The sequence below is a fragment of the Tauraco erythrolophus genome, chromosome 1, assembly GCF_009769465.1.
Source record: "Tauraco erythrolophus isolate bTauEry1 chromosome 1, bTauEry1.pri, whole genome shotgun sequence".
Classification (NCBI taxonomy): Eukaryota; Metazoa; Chordata; class Aves; order Musophagiformes; family Musophagidae; genus Tauraco; species Tauraco erythrolophus.
The window spans coordinates 121,816,528-121,831,601 of record NC_141465.1 but is presented as its reverse complement, the minus strand read 5'-3'; the positions used below and the strand labels follow the sequence as shown (position 1 = coordinate 121,831,601).

General features: G+C 43.4%; 1 protein-coding gene across 3 annotated transcripts in view; it reads right to left on the bottom strand.

Moving 5' to 3' along the window:
* TRPC6 (transient receptor potential cation channel subfamily C member 6) overlaps nucleotides 1–10,836 on the bottom strand; it is a 114,931-nt gene extending 104,095 nt beyond the window's left edge. For 2 of the 3 annotated variants that reach the window (XM_086613846.1, XM_086613862.1), the window contains exons 1-2: nucleotides 10,697–10,836; nucleotides 8,093–8,098 (exon numbers count right to left, since the gene is read on the bottom strand). In XM_086613846.1, coding sequence (XP_086469972.1) covers nucleotides 8,093–8,098; nucleotides 10,697–10,836 — 146 coding nt within the window. Of the gene's footprint in view, nucleotides 1–8,092; nucleotides 8,099–10,693 lie in introns of all 3 variants that reach the window. The other variant, XM_086613854.1, reaches the window with a different exon arrangement.
* Nucleotides 10,837–15,074: the final 4,238 nt, after the last annotated feature.

Genomic DNA, 15,074 nt, shown 5'->3' with positions numbered 1-15,074 from the left:
CAAAAACTGCCTTGAGAAACACATAGGAAACTTGTTCTTGCAGGGAGAGGAAAAGAAGAGCTATAAGAGAGGACAAGTCATTGCTCTCATCCAGCAGCCTGCTCTTTGCATCTGTTTCTTCGGATAAGTTAGTCAGAGCAGAACTTAAATGCCTCAATGGAAATTTTAGAAGTTCTGCAAATGTCCTCAAGTATTCCACTCCACCAGAGTTAATTTAATTTCACCTCCCTGGTACAGTGGAGTATGTTGAGCTTGAACCCTCTGAGCAACCGTCATAGTCCATGTGGTCCTACCAGGACAGAGGAAAGCAAAAGCCAGGCATTGGACTTGGTGCAGGCAGATCCATGAGCATACGGATTCATCCTTCGATTCAGAGCTAACAGAAGCTCGAGAGTTCTCAGAGCACAGGATCTCCCCTTGAGTTAGCGCCATTAGTACTATATACATTTATGTTACCTTCTAAAAGGACTCCTCTCCCACATGTTCCTAAAATAAAACTTCCATAACCTTTAAATTACCATTTCAAAATCTTTCTCTACTTAGTATTAGTGTCATCGGAGGTTTACTGGAGTTAACTGTAAATTAATAATCCAGTAAGGAAAAAAAAACAAATCTTCAACTCAGGTACAATCTAACAAATTTAGCAAGTGCAGTTAAAAAAATCAGAAATGCTCGTACATGTTATAGTTCATTAATAAATTAGAAAAAAAAAAAAAACACCTGAAAATTGAAAGTAATTTTAAATTAGCTTCAGGAAATAATGCATAAAAACAAAGATTAGCAGAGTGGAACTAATATAGAAATTCAATTATTGCACTGAAAAATAGAAATGAAAATTGGTCTTCAATCATAAAAACTGTTGGTTAGCAACAAGTGTCAAAGCGGCTTACTGTGTTTTCTGAAAGGATTGCCAAAAAAAAAAAAAATCACTACAATGGTTCTGAAACTCATGGAATGTGACCATAAACGTTAGCACATATTGCAAACACTTAGGAAAAAAAAAAAAAATACAAACCAGGTACAAAACTAATAACTGGATCTTTGATGGCACTGAGCTCCCTGAGTGGTGGGGCTTGCGAGGCAACACACACCTCTCTCGAGCTCAGTTGTTCCATGTGGGACAGACGTGGCAGCCCACTGCTAAGTGACTGGACGTATCAGACACTTTCCCCATCACAAGCCCCCACGCATGAGTGTGCTCCTGCTATGCGCGAGTCGGCGTGTTTGTGGGCACGCGGAGAAGGGAGGGCACTTCCCCACACCGTGATTAGCAGAGAAACAGTAATCGTGGCTTTCGTAGCATGAGTCCCAACGGCACAGACCTTCCGAGCCTCGTGATGCCAGTTGCCAAAGCGTCCTCCCACAGGCTGCACCTCAGTTAAAAGCATTTCCTGGATTCACACTGGTGGCACCGCTGTTACGTTCTGCTGCAACGTGCTAGGTGCTGTAGAGGTGTTTAATTGATGCAATTTGTGATGTAAAACACCACTGTTGTAAGACCCGCTCTCTCTGCTGCCAAGCACCCAGCAGCTGGAAGGCTGACAGCAGGACCGCGCGCAATGCGTCTGTTCCCAATGCACTTCCAGAGCCTTACAAAAAGCACCAAGTATTGGATTATTACTACTTGGCAGGACTCAGATGTGTACACAGAGTAGGACTAACAAAATTTGGCAATCTGAACTGGCTACCTGTTCTAAAAAAGGGGAGAAAAAATCATGACTAGAACAGCAGAAACATGTACACCACAGAAGAGAAAGAAAAGATAAATCACTCCTCAAAGATAAGGGAAGATTCCCTTTTGAAAGGCTTCCAAGCAATCAGTCATCATTCCTAAATTCAGTCAATGTGCGCGACAGGAGAAACCCAGACTGGGCCAGGAGGAGAATCAGCACAACCAAGTGTCCATGTGAACTAACACCAGTGCTGACAGAACAAGGTGGGAGGCAGACCAGCACTGTAGTCTACCCTGTCAGTCTGCTGGGCACACACTTATCTGCTAATTAAGCTGATCAGGACACATGAAAATAGAATTTCAGGAGGAATTGGGATAGCTGTGGCTGCCAAGTCTTTTCAACACCTCCTCGGTCTCAGGCTAGTTACTGTCCAGCTCCAAGTTAGACGCTGTCTGCTTGCACATGGTGGGCCCCTACCAGTCGTGGTGAAATCCAAGTCCTCTCTTTCCAAAGTAACAACTGGCTCCATAGTAGTTTGCCCTTATTAGCAGCAATTAACCAGCATCTAAAGAGATGGCCTTGCAGCCCAGAAAGCCAACCATGTCGTGGGCTGCATCCAAAGAAGCGTGGCCAGCAGGTCGAGGGAGGGGATTCTGCCCCTCTACTCTGCTCTTGTGAGACCCCACCTGGAATACTGCGTTCAGCTCTGGAGTCCCCAGCACAAGAAGGACATGGAGCTGCTGGAGAGAGTCCAGAGGAGGGCCACGAAGATGATCCAAGGGCTGGAGCACCTCTGCTATGAAGACAGGCGGAGAGAGTTGGGCTGTTCAGCCTGGAGAAGAGAAGGCTCCGGGGTGATCTTATTGCAGCCTTCCAGTACTTAAAGGGGGCCTACGGGAAAGCTGGAGAGGGACTTTTTACAAGGGCATGTAGTGATAGGACAAGGGGAAATGGCTTTAAACTGAAAGAGGGGAGATTTAGATTAGATATAAGGAAGAATTTTTTCACTTAGAGGGTGGTGAGGCACTGGAACAGGTTGCCCAGAGAAGTTGTAGATGCCTCATCCTGGAAGCGTTCAAGGCCAGGTTGGATGAGGCTTTGAGCAACCTGGTGTAGTGGAGGGTTTCCCTGCCCATGGCAGGGGGGTTGGAACTGGATGATCTTTGAGGTCCCTTCCAACCCTAACCATTCTATGATTCTATGATATTTAGGAGGTCTCCTGTGCAGCTCAGGGATTACAGCCGTGGTGTGCACAACTCCCATCATACCACATCAGAGCCGAGCCAAAGTCTGTTGGAACAGCTCTTTGTGCACATGGTCAGGAGGGGCGGCTGCTGCTCCCGGTCATTACAACTGAGGTCAACTTGTAACATGAACCTGCTAAACACCTGGGCTATCTGGCAAAACTCCCACTACCTTCAGTGGACCAGGACTTAACTCAAAAGAATGTGAGGTGCCATTTGTCAGAGACGCATTGTTTCATTCAAGATTTGGTAACAAAGCAGCAAAGTTCCACAGATATTCTCCAGCCTCAATATCGGTGAAATCACCAGTGCTGCATCATACAGACTTTGTGATTGGTACTTAGTTTTCTGAGGTATTTTTAAATCCCATTTGCATCAACCAGGATCTTTTGGTTCATGATCCTTCTTTCTACCTTCATGAGGAGGCCTCACAGATGCTAAACAATTTTTAAAAACCCTCGGTTCTTTAATCTCCTCACTAAGATAAATACTGACATCAAAACCAATATTTAATCAATTTCTAAGGGCAAAAACCAACTCCAGTCACGTTCTTCCGAGCTGGTAGTGGGCAAGGCTGGTTTTGGTTTTAATCAATGATGTGTATGGGAGAACATTAACAGCGGTATGTCTAAGGGCACTACTGAAAGAATGCATGAGCGAAGAGGCAAGCATCACATCTACTTCTTGATGAGTCATGATTACTATTATTATTACTATTTGTCATTTTTATTTCATCACTACTATTCGACATTAAAAGAAAGCAGTCCATCCACACCAAAGGTTTCACCCAGCAAATCCACACCCACAAGGTTTTTTGTTCAAATGAGCAACTTTTTAAAACTAAAGGAAATTACATTCAACTCTTGCAGAAAACAAGCTATCCGCACTTCCCACGTAGCTTTGAACCAAAATGACACTTCTTGATATGCAGTTTCTCTGCCACTCCACTTACTTGGGGTAAGTAATCTTGCATTTCATTCCTAGTGCCAAAGCTTGCTTTTTTAAAAAATATCGACAAATGTTTATCTAGATATATGAAGTTGGGGGGAACAATACAGCTGTGCTGTCAACTGCACTAATGGCATGAAAAAGTGTAGTTGTACAGAAATGGATAGAAAAAATAAACCCAGATTTTAATTAGTCATCTTCACATTATATTCCATAACTTCTATTTCACTATAACTAGTAAAATTAATTATGTATTTAAGTTGTCACTGCTAAACAAATAACCACCATTCTGCTGCAAGATAAAAATCTATTCCAGAGAAAATGGCATGTAATTTAATTACCACTAAGCTTTTTGTCCACATTTAATTACCAAAACTTACATTTAAATACGGCTTATCAAAGCAAAGTCTTTAAGCCTCTTGTTGAGTAGACTCTCTGTGCAAGCATCTACGCTCACAAGCATGTGCACAAACATGTATATAAGACTCATTTCATAAACTTTAAGATTGCTAAGTCATTGCCTTGCACTGCATCACAGTTTGAGGTATGACATCAATTTATAAAGAATTTGATGAATACAGTTTTAACTGCCAAAATTTTCTTTTGCTCATGTCTGCAGAGGTGGAAAGTCTAAACACAGCTTGATGAGGCAGACCCACCGAGTCACCTTTCTTTGGGGATACTGATAGTTGGCAGGAACTCTTCAAGTAGCCATTTATTACAACCTTCAGCTTCTGCGGTGGCAAACGCTGCTGGGAGAGTGGCTGACAAAGAACACACTTGTTATTAACATTTACAGTGAAATGTATGCCATACATATCCCACACATTTCTTAATCACTACTCTACCTTCCTCATGCAAATTTAACAAATGCCTTATATCTACACGGAAAGCTTCCAGTTTTATGAAATTAGGTCCCACAGGGAGGTGACTTTTATTCGTTCAGTAACTACGTAAGAGTGACCCACAAATACACCTTTTTCTTAAGAATGGATATGAATAAACCTACAGAAGTACTGCTACGGGTCAGGCAAAACAGCCTATGAACTGTTATTACAAGAAGCCGCTCAGGTAACGTAGCTGAGCAAAGGAAGCTGGCTGTTAAAGTGGCGAGCACATGCAGTGAACACAAAGTGCCTAACGACTAAACCAAACGAAACCTGCAAGTCAAAACGAACACATACCATTCAATTCACCTTTTAGAGGTAATTTTCAGGCTGTGTACCAGTTTCTGCACAAACTCACAGTTTTTCAAACAGCTTCAAAGCATAAAATGATCTGGTAGAAAACTCCATCTACATAAGACCGAGTCTGCTCCAGGGATGTGCCGGAACGGAGCACGTTGAAGACCATTAAACCAGCACCTATCCCTGACCAGTGCCGTGCACCTTATGGACTGAGCTGCACAGGTAAGCTGGAGTGGCCCTCACTAGCAACAGACCTCAGGTCTCCAAGGTGAAATATTGTCGGTCTGCCTTGCCACTCTTCTAAAAGAAACCTTTCTTGAATGTCTTATCCAAAAAAAAACATGGTTATGGTTTCTTTTTTCCTCATTTCTGATGAAGCAGGAAACATCAGGCCACACGACTGATTTTATTTTTCACTAATTAACCTGTTGGGCTGAAATATCAAAATAAACATATTTCCTTTTGATTTAAAACAAAATATTTGTTTGTTATTCTTCTCTCAGATAAAAAAAAAACGTATTTAAGGGGAAAAAAAAGCAGAACTCAGTATAAAGCATATCTTTTAGTTCAAAGTGAAGCATTATCTTCTAGATACTTGCAGGAAATGTAGAGGGAATTAAAAGCTGGATTTTCTGGGGCTTGGTAATAATGGTGGTATTCTTTTATCCAAGACTTGAGGGATTAAATTCAGTCACTCAGAACATGGGAGATCCAGACATGATTTTTTTGCTGTGCACAGTGGGAAGTAGATCCGTTAGTATCAGTTCATAGGAAAGTGAACCATACCTTAGGCAATAAAAGGAACTGACCGAAACGCGTACTAACTCTTCCACATTTTTTGCTGTCATCAAAACTATTGCAGCGTATTTTCAGAGGATATAGCATCTCAGCAAAGAGACCAGCAATCTGAAACACAGCTGCCACGCTGCACAGAACTCCCTGAAGAGATTATATCTAACGAAGAGCCTGGAAGATAATTTTACAGGTCACTTCAAGCAAGAGAGTTGAGGATGGAGATAGAAATGATGCTATGCCAATAGCAGAACCTGTTATATTGCAAGCAGAAAACAAATTAAGCATACTATTTAACAAAGAAAGGGTTTTAAAGTATGTATCGGGTTTGATAGTGCTAAGAAACTTCATCTGAAAACCACAAACTGAGGAATAATCTACGCCCCAAGGCAGTTACGCACATCAGAACAGTTTTTTCCCGTTTTCATCTGATAATTTGTGTGCCTCATTTACTTTACATCTGACATTTTAATGCATAATTATTCTTCCTCACGTGTATAAGAAAATATATTTATTTTCACGATGTAAAATTCTTCAAAGTATAAATAAGCAATATAACCAGATGCCTGACTGAATTAGTGTATTCTCACTAGCCTAGTACACTGACAATCTGTTCTTCAATAACATTTTTTCAGCAGGGAAGTTTACATACAAGTACTATCTCTTTCAAATCTCACTGCACATCAGCACTCAGACTTGGGCTTGGACCTTAAAATGCACTTTCCGTCCTGTTTTAAATTACAAAACTGGGCTCTTTGCCACTGAAATATTTGCACAAGAGGACAAAAAAAAAGTAACCACATTTTTGTATTTTAAGAGGCAATTTTCTGACATGTATGTCACAATGTATTTTTTGACGCATTAGGGGCCAGGCTTGATGACTAAATGGAAGAGGACTACTAGAAAGAAAGTGTTTACTTGCATATCATTTGTAAGATACAATTTTTAAATTCTTAAAAACTAGCTTTATCTTTTGGAAACCATTTAATTAGAAATTCTGCAGATAGCGTGAAGTATGTTTTTCCTACCAAAGGTTCTGAATTCAAAAGAAAAGCAAGATTTTTCAGCACAAAATCCCACTAGAATTTCGTTTTGCACCACACTGCAAATAGAGGTAAGTGTCTTCTGTCCACTTACTGCCACAAGGCTGCGTGAACCTACTTGGCATGGTTGCTGAGCCCAAGGTGCCTCGCTGAAGTCTTGCCTGTAACTAAGGTAGCAGCCACCTCGGACACAGTAAAGCTGTTCTTCAGAAAAAGCAGGACTGAATTCACACTCATTCGATGGGATGCGCATTGCCAAACACGGGCACTGAAACTCAAAGCAAGCCTCACACATATGAGTAAATCTGTCAGGTCTCTTGCTGCTCACAGTCAGTGAACATGGACAGGTCAGGATTTCACATGTTTTTCCAATTTATAGGTAATATTTAAGCACACTATACTGTCTCAGCCTAAACGTAACAGAATAACTCATTCAGCACTGCTGAACTCATTGACACAACATCAAGTCAACTGTGTTGACCACTGACAATTATTCTGATTTTTAATGTGACCACTCTATTTTACAGTCAATGAATCATCTGAAAAATCATACGGGGGGAGAGAAAAAAGGCAAACCCAATGCGTTTTATTAAACAGACAATTATTTGCTGTTATAAAGGGACTGTACATCAAGGCTCAGAAGTAATACCACTGAACTAAAGTACTAGTTTGATGCATTAGGGCTTTAGCTGCCAAGACAAGAAATAGTTCTCTTAAAACGGTTATTCTAGAATCCAGTCATTACACCACTAAAAGACAGTCACAAAACAACATACGAAAAACATGCTCTATAAACAACACGTGCAATAACGTCAGCATTAGCACCAACTCACCACTTGAGGAAAACTATTCCTTGGTATTATACCACTTTTCAAGTGAATCACATGCCATATTACACCAGTAAGCCTGTTATCCTCTCAGTCATGTTTAAAAGGAGGTACATTTCAGATTTTTTTGGACTTCAGCTGTACTCTGCATTACCGTTCTGCATTAATCACCGTCACATGAGATGTTCTTGAAGCATTTTGCACATGCAAATGATGCTGATCATTCTCCATTTAGTTTGAAAAATTACCCTTAGTGCTTGGATATACCAAGAAATGCTCTAAGTGAAAAGTAAGTAGCTTTAGTTAAAACATTTTAATACATCAACTGATGTAATGTGGAAGGTTATGTTCTTGTGTTCACATTTAAGCTCAAGGGACAAACAGCTCTATCTCAACAGACAGACCCACAGACCCCATTGCTTTAGACTCATAATCAAATGGTCACCAAAGATTCATGCAAGGAGTTTCAAGAAAAAATACAGCACCTGACAGCATGATCAGCTCCCTGAGCTGCCACGTTTCTGCAGAAGCAGCTAAAGAATAAACACTGACAAACCATGTATGGACAGACTTGATAACTTACGCACACTGAGTCCAAGTAGATTCACAGCACATGAAATACTAATTTTACATAATTTATCTGTCAGAGCAATACAGGCCCTTCAGCAGCAGTATCCTCAGGATCTCCAGAGACCTTATGACTCTACAGATACAAAGTAAGATTCATACAATACTCTCTACGATAATAACATCAAGAAATACTGGTCATTTGAGGACTTTCAAATAAAGTAGAGGAAAAAAACCCTGCATGTAGATGACAGAGATGATAAACACTATATCCTGAACAGGGGGCATCTGATTGTGTTCTTGGTCACATGAAGGCCACTAGTAAAACTAATGACTTCTGGCTGAAAAAACAGATTTGCAAAATCTACCTAAAACATGATGCAAGTGGATTCAAAACCTGTGTTTAGTAATCATCATACCCTGGCAGAGCCTATACTCACTGCATTCCCCTCTGCCAGCCAAGGAAGTCTGTGAAGTGGTTGCGTGTAGGCATCGTCTACCCATGCCTGTGAAGTGTCCCCTTTCCACATGCAGAGAAGCCCCAAAGGACAGCTTCCCCATGCCTAACGTACATCTAAAAGACAAGCACTTCCCACTAAAACACCCTTTTTAGTGGCAATTATATAAATTTGAGAAGGGGCACATTCCTCAAATTTATACCCGTCAGGCATATCAGGTAGGTTCTGTCTGTTCTCCCAAAGACTGATGGAAACGTCCTCTTATCAGGGAGACACTCCAGAATCCTGGACCTACCTGTACCACAGAATCAGTCATGTAAGGCTTTGACATGACATAAGTGGAGATAAATTCCTGCATTTAGTGCTACTCTAGCTCTACAAAGCAATTGATTAGGATGTGGGCTTTCCTTATCGCCACTGTGAGATGATGAGAGGCGATCTCCATACCTGTGTGCTGGACCAAGCGCCACTAGCATAGGTTTATACTGCTGAAGTGAAAAAAACAGCACTCCACTGACCTTGCAGACTTTGTTTTAGGAGATGCTTTGAATCACTTATTCATATTATATCGTCTCGTAGCTGCACAACCATTCTGAATGAGAACACAGCAAAGGAACTTCAGAATTGCCATATTAGTTCAAAGCTGAAGTCCACTAGTCAGAACCAATCTCTGAACTAACCATCATGAGGTTTTTCTTTGGAAAGCATTCATTAGACAGATGCATTCATATTTTTTTGAGACAGGGTTTAACTCCAATGTGCAATAATGTGTGCTCTTATAGCTACATCAGCATACTGAATTAGTACTCTAGAAAGATACTTATGAATAGCAATACAGCAGTGAATCCCGAAAACTTTTGTTGCTCTTAGCTGAGTTTGCAAATAATCAAACACTGTGCCAGTTTCGTTGCTGTTACTCCTTTCCTATATCCAGGTAGCTGGTAAGTGGCTGGTAAGTTTCCCGCAGATACAACAGCAAAAACTAGGAGAGGTTGATAACTGGAGCTTACCAGTTAAGCAATAAAATGCAATTTGCACAAAAAAAAAAAAGTACACATCTTCTGGTAATTACCTGAGATGTTAGGACTCATCTTGCATCTCTTAATGCTCATTTCCCCCCTCTGTGGGAGAGCTTCTCCTCAGAAGCGTTAACAAGTGGTAATTACAGAAGTCACGCTGACAACACAGAACCGGAGAGACACTGTCAACGCTGAATGCCAATTGACCTGGATGGTAAAAATCGCGGCTCCTGGAGCCTTTATAATTTATGTCTCGTTAAGTTTTTATTGTGTGTGTTCTTACACCCTACTTTAAATGATAATCATCCAGCAAAACTTAGAGAATCCAATTACACGAGGCTACATGATGTTGACAAAACGCAGTAATGAAAGGATGGGGATTTTACGAACGCGCCTGTAATGTGCACCCTCGCTGTGGGAGCAGCTGACCGTAGGAGTTAAAATTTCTGTAACTGTATTAAACCCTCCAGACACTGCTAGTTTTAAGCAAAACCGACGTCCCTCTCGCCACTCCCCACGCCAAACCGAAGCCATCCTTCGTCTCCCTCGCAGCGCGGCAGGATCACGGTCCGCGCCCGGGAAGGGGACCTCTGCCAGCCGGGCACGGCGGAGCCGCTGCTGCCCCTCCGCCTTTCCCAAACACCATCGCCCCGCTCCTCCACCGGGGAAGACGAGGAAGGACGACCAAGTCCCCACCGCGGCTGCCCCCGAGCGGGTCCCGCCACGGGCCGTGCCCCCGCCGGAGCGCAGCAGCACCTCCCGCCGCCCGGTCCCACGCCGCTGCCGCCTCCCCCCGCCCGCCAGCACCTGTCCCGCCGCCGCCTCTCCCCCTCCGGCGGGACTTAGCGCGGAGCCCGGCGCGCCGGCCCGCTCCGCGCCCGCGCAGGGAGGGAAGGGTGCGCCGGGCCCGGCCCGGCCCGGCCGGCGGGACTCACAGCGGATAGAAGGCGTAGGGCGGCAGGGCGCTCTCCTCGCACGGCTCCGCGTCGAGCAGCAGGTAGTCCTGGCTGTCGTTCCGCCGGGCGCCGGCCGCCGGGGAGCTGCTCTTCCGCGGGGCGTAGGGCTGCGCCTGGCTCATGTTGTCCCGTGGCCGAGGCGCCCGGGCGCGCAGCGGCTCCCTCAGGGGGCCGCGCAAGCCGCGCGGAACCGGCCGGAGCGCGGCACTGCGGCTCCGTCTCCTCACAGCGCCGCGTCCCCCGGCAGAGGGAGGGCAGCGCGGCGCACCGGCTTCCTCCGCGCCCCGCCGAGGGGTTACTATGTCAACCGGTGCCGCCGCCGCCGCCGCCCCGGGAGCCGCTGCCCGCCGCGCCGCGGGCGAGGCGCAGCTCGGCACGGGGGCAGGAAAGTTTGCGGCGCGTCAGCCGGCGCGGCTGCCCCCGGCCGGCGGGAAGGGGCGGGAAGTGGGAGGGCGGCGGGCTGCGCTCGCGTCCCCTGAGGGGCCGCGATGTCCCCTCCGCGCCGCCCCCGCCGTCCCGCCGCCCCCTCCCGGTCCCGCCGGCTCCGAGACGGTCCTGCCCCGCCCCGGGGCCCGCCGCCGGGCCCGCGGCGCCCCAGCACGGCGGAGCCGGCGGTCAGCGGCCACGCCGGGGAGTCGCCCGCCGCGGTGACACCGTCTCACCTGTCTGTAGAAGACCAGCCTCGGCAGGGACAGCGCTCGCCTTCAGCCGCCCTTCATACAGCACGGCCCGCGCTGGGCTGGAAGAAGCCGCCCAAAGCTCTCCCCAGGAGCCTGGCAGGACGGCAAGTGTGCGGCGAGCGGTTAACTCCCGCTGTTCGGAAGCTGGAGCGAGTTTTCCTCGATTTTCGGTTGGAAAATACAGCGTGTGCTGTGCTTGTGTCCTTTTACAAACGGCGTTCATTTGTTTCGCAGCAGAACTTGTTTTTATCACCTCTAATAGTTTCAGGTAAGAGCAGGGGAAATGTATCGCCTGCCTTAGAAAAAAAAAAAAAAGAAAAACAAAAAGAAAAAAATAGTTTTGCAGTAATGACACTTCAGGAAAACTCAGTCCACTTGCATTTCGCTGTTCTGCTTCACTGATACCACTTTGATGATACTCTTATTTTACTTGTGTAGAATGTACTAGCTTAAATCTGATAACTTACAAACATTTCTGGGAAAAAAAAAAGTAAGGTATTAAGGAAACGGCATCTGATCTACGGGCACCTTTCACGTTATTTAACGTAATAGGCTTACTATTTCACAAGGGAATATTTGTAACTAAATGTTCTAAATGTACAGTTAAAATAAGTGCATCCAAATAAAATCTCTCCCTCGTCCCCGGCCATGTTCGCATATTGAACCTACTGCCAGGGTTTGTGTTTGAACAGCACACAGCCCTTTACTCTTCAGGAACGCACACCTTCCCCTAAAGCAGTGATATGCTGAGAAACTAACTGGGCGAACCCCGGCACAAGCCTTTACCAGGCACGCAGGAAGGCTGATGCTGCCCATGGTCTCCACCAGCCTTCGCCAGACCAGGAGTTTAACAACTGCCTGAGCCACTCCGACTCATTTCTTCGGCTGAACTGCAAGAGGAGGAGGTACCTAAAGAGATCCACAGCTCACTGAAGTTATGGCAGTAGTTACGTGGTCTTTAGGTGAGGTTCAGAAATACCTGCAGTCAACGGTAATTCCACAGTTGCTCAAAGTTTCTGAAATTTCCCTTGTCCTCATAATTATGGCCCTTAAAATTAGACTCTAATGAGTTTTAGAAATCTTTTTTTCTTTGCAAAACACTTTTTTTTCTGTTAAAGAATATTATATATTAAATAGGAGGCTTAGTAGCGACATTACCATGTGTATTGTATATTCTCATGATAATTCTCGATATTACTGTAAAAACAGATATTACAAAGTCATGTGCAGGCTTTGTATTTGAGAAATGTGCTGTTGGATAATACCTCATGTTTTTATTGTGAGAAAGTTTTTTGCCAGTGACAGAGCACTTTGTGATGGGGGGAATTTTAACATGTTCTGCTGCTCTTGTGCATAACCATTTCATTTCACTTTTCCTACTCTGTTATGAGTATAGTGCTTCTCCACTTAATCTTTTTTTGAATATTCCCAAAATATTTGCAAATATTTATTTCTCCATTTTATCTCAACTGCTCTATTTGATACTAGACTGATGTCTCAAGACCTCTCTTCTAGGTTCTTTTTTTTTTCCCCTCTCTTCTTTCCTGCTTACCCTCTGATATATTTACTTCTTTTTAAAAACTAGTACCATCCTACTTTGCTGATAGGTTATCAGATCCTTTGACTTCAGAGCCTGCTCAATCACTTTCTCTGTTTTCTTCTGCTGCTTCCTTCAGTCTTCTACTCACTGTTTGAATGCCCCTAGGATTATTTCCCCTCTTCCCCTTGATACTTGTGCATGTCTCAGCTTCCAGCTGACATTTCTCATTTTCTCAGGTGCTTCCCTTCCCTGTCTTCATTCTCATTTCAGCCTTGTAAACTCTGGTATCACTCCAGGCACACTTACTTTCTCACCTTTCCCAAATCTTGCACAAATTCTGAAGCCACACTTGTAAGTTGCAGTTGTGGTTCCTTTCAGAACTAATGGCACTAATGAAAAGTGAAAGAAAACAATATGGTGGTTTTATTTGTGTGTGCTGTAGAACTGATGTACCATGAGCATATTAACCAACTTCAACAGGGAAACCCACATCAGTGTTTTTAGTGACTGCTTGCTGAAAGTTAATGACAAGCAGCTGTTTCTGAGTGTTTGATAGCTCGGAAACATGGTAGCATTGTGAGCTCTTCCAGTTCTTGGTCATCTCAGTACAAGCTTTTTGATGATTTCAGATTAACAGCATGTGATGGTCATGATCATTACTTCCTTGATACAGGTTGGTTGTTTTGGCCCTTTGTGTTTCATAGCACCGCTATCAAAACGAACTATTAAAAGGATTCTTTACAGAGAGACAACTGAACAGGCAGTGGGTAATGCTTTTTCTCTAGAACAGAGAAAGTACCTATTATCTTGGGAACAGTGAAAAAATTGTACTTATATTGTCTTTTTTAATTTGGTCCAATGCTAAATAAAATATCTATGCTTTTCCATCCCTACATGCTCAAGTACAAACTCCCTCTAGGAAAACACCTCAATATGGCTCAGTTTTGTTTCACTTCATCAAAGACTGGTAGGACTTGCTAAGTTAAACAATTATCTGATAGGTCATGATTTTCAGAAACATTGGCCAGATCAGGCCAGAGGAACAAAAAATGTTCATAGTCCTTGAAAAAGAAAAAGATGCTGAGCTGAAACTCTGAATTTTCACAACCTGTTTTTTTTTTTTTTTAAATAATTTATTTCAATGTCATTTAACAGTTGTCTAAGTCTCCGTTGAGTGGTTAAAGAGTCAAATCACGCAGCACCATGGGAGAAGGCCATACTTCTACTGGAGGTTAGATAAGTACACGTCTTTGGAAGTCACTGGATGTTCCAAGAGTCACAGATGATGGAAACCCTGGCCAAACTATGTGTCCTGTTGCACTTATGCAGTTGTGTCTGAACGGTTTGGGTTATAGATGGAGTGAACTTTCTTGTTTCCTTCTCTGAGTAATAGTCTAGGGATGATGATCTGTTCTGCAAGTGAAAGCTCATGAGGTTACAGAGATTTATTTTGGATGGCAAGATGCTGGGATGAAGAAGCAAGGAGTGATCCTTTGCTGCTGTGAAAAAGAAGAAAAGAGATCAGAGAGTATGACTTTAACTGTCAGTTACACTTCTTGGAGGTCTTTCCAACAACAAAATGAAATTTATATATTATTCTGGCTTTGCTAATGCCTTGGTGTTTCTGTTGCAAAGATAAACAGCATATGCTATTTTTAATTAATTACCTGTTATTGATATTTATGCAATGTTTCATTAGACATCTAAATTGCAAATCAAATTACAATGAAATCGCTGTGTGTGTTCTAGAAAAAGTTACCAGATCTTCGCCGCAGTCTTTCCCATCCAGATATATATTTTAAATCAGAGTGAATACAGAACTAGACAAAACTAGACAAAAAAGCTTGTTTTTCTGAGTCATTATCTGACTTGTACATATACTAACCTTTTCTTCTTTTGAAATAAAAAAATCTATAACCCTGACTGATGATGCAAAAATCACAATGTTTCCCTGCTTAATATTTCCTTATGTGCACCTTTGTTTATGACATAATCTGAGTCTGTCTTCTCAGACAAGAAGTGGATTTTAGTGTGAAACTGAAGTGTTAGTTTAGAGCTGGCTTAATTGGTTTTACTACAGACAGCACAGTACAAACCATTCCACTATCATTCACTCAGTCAAGTATTGTGACTGAGAAAG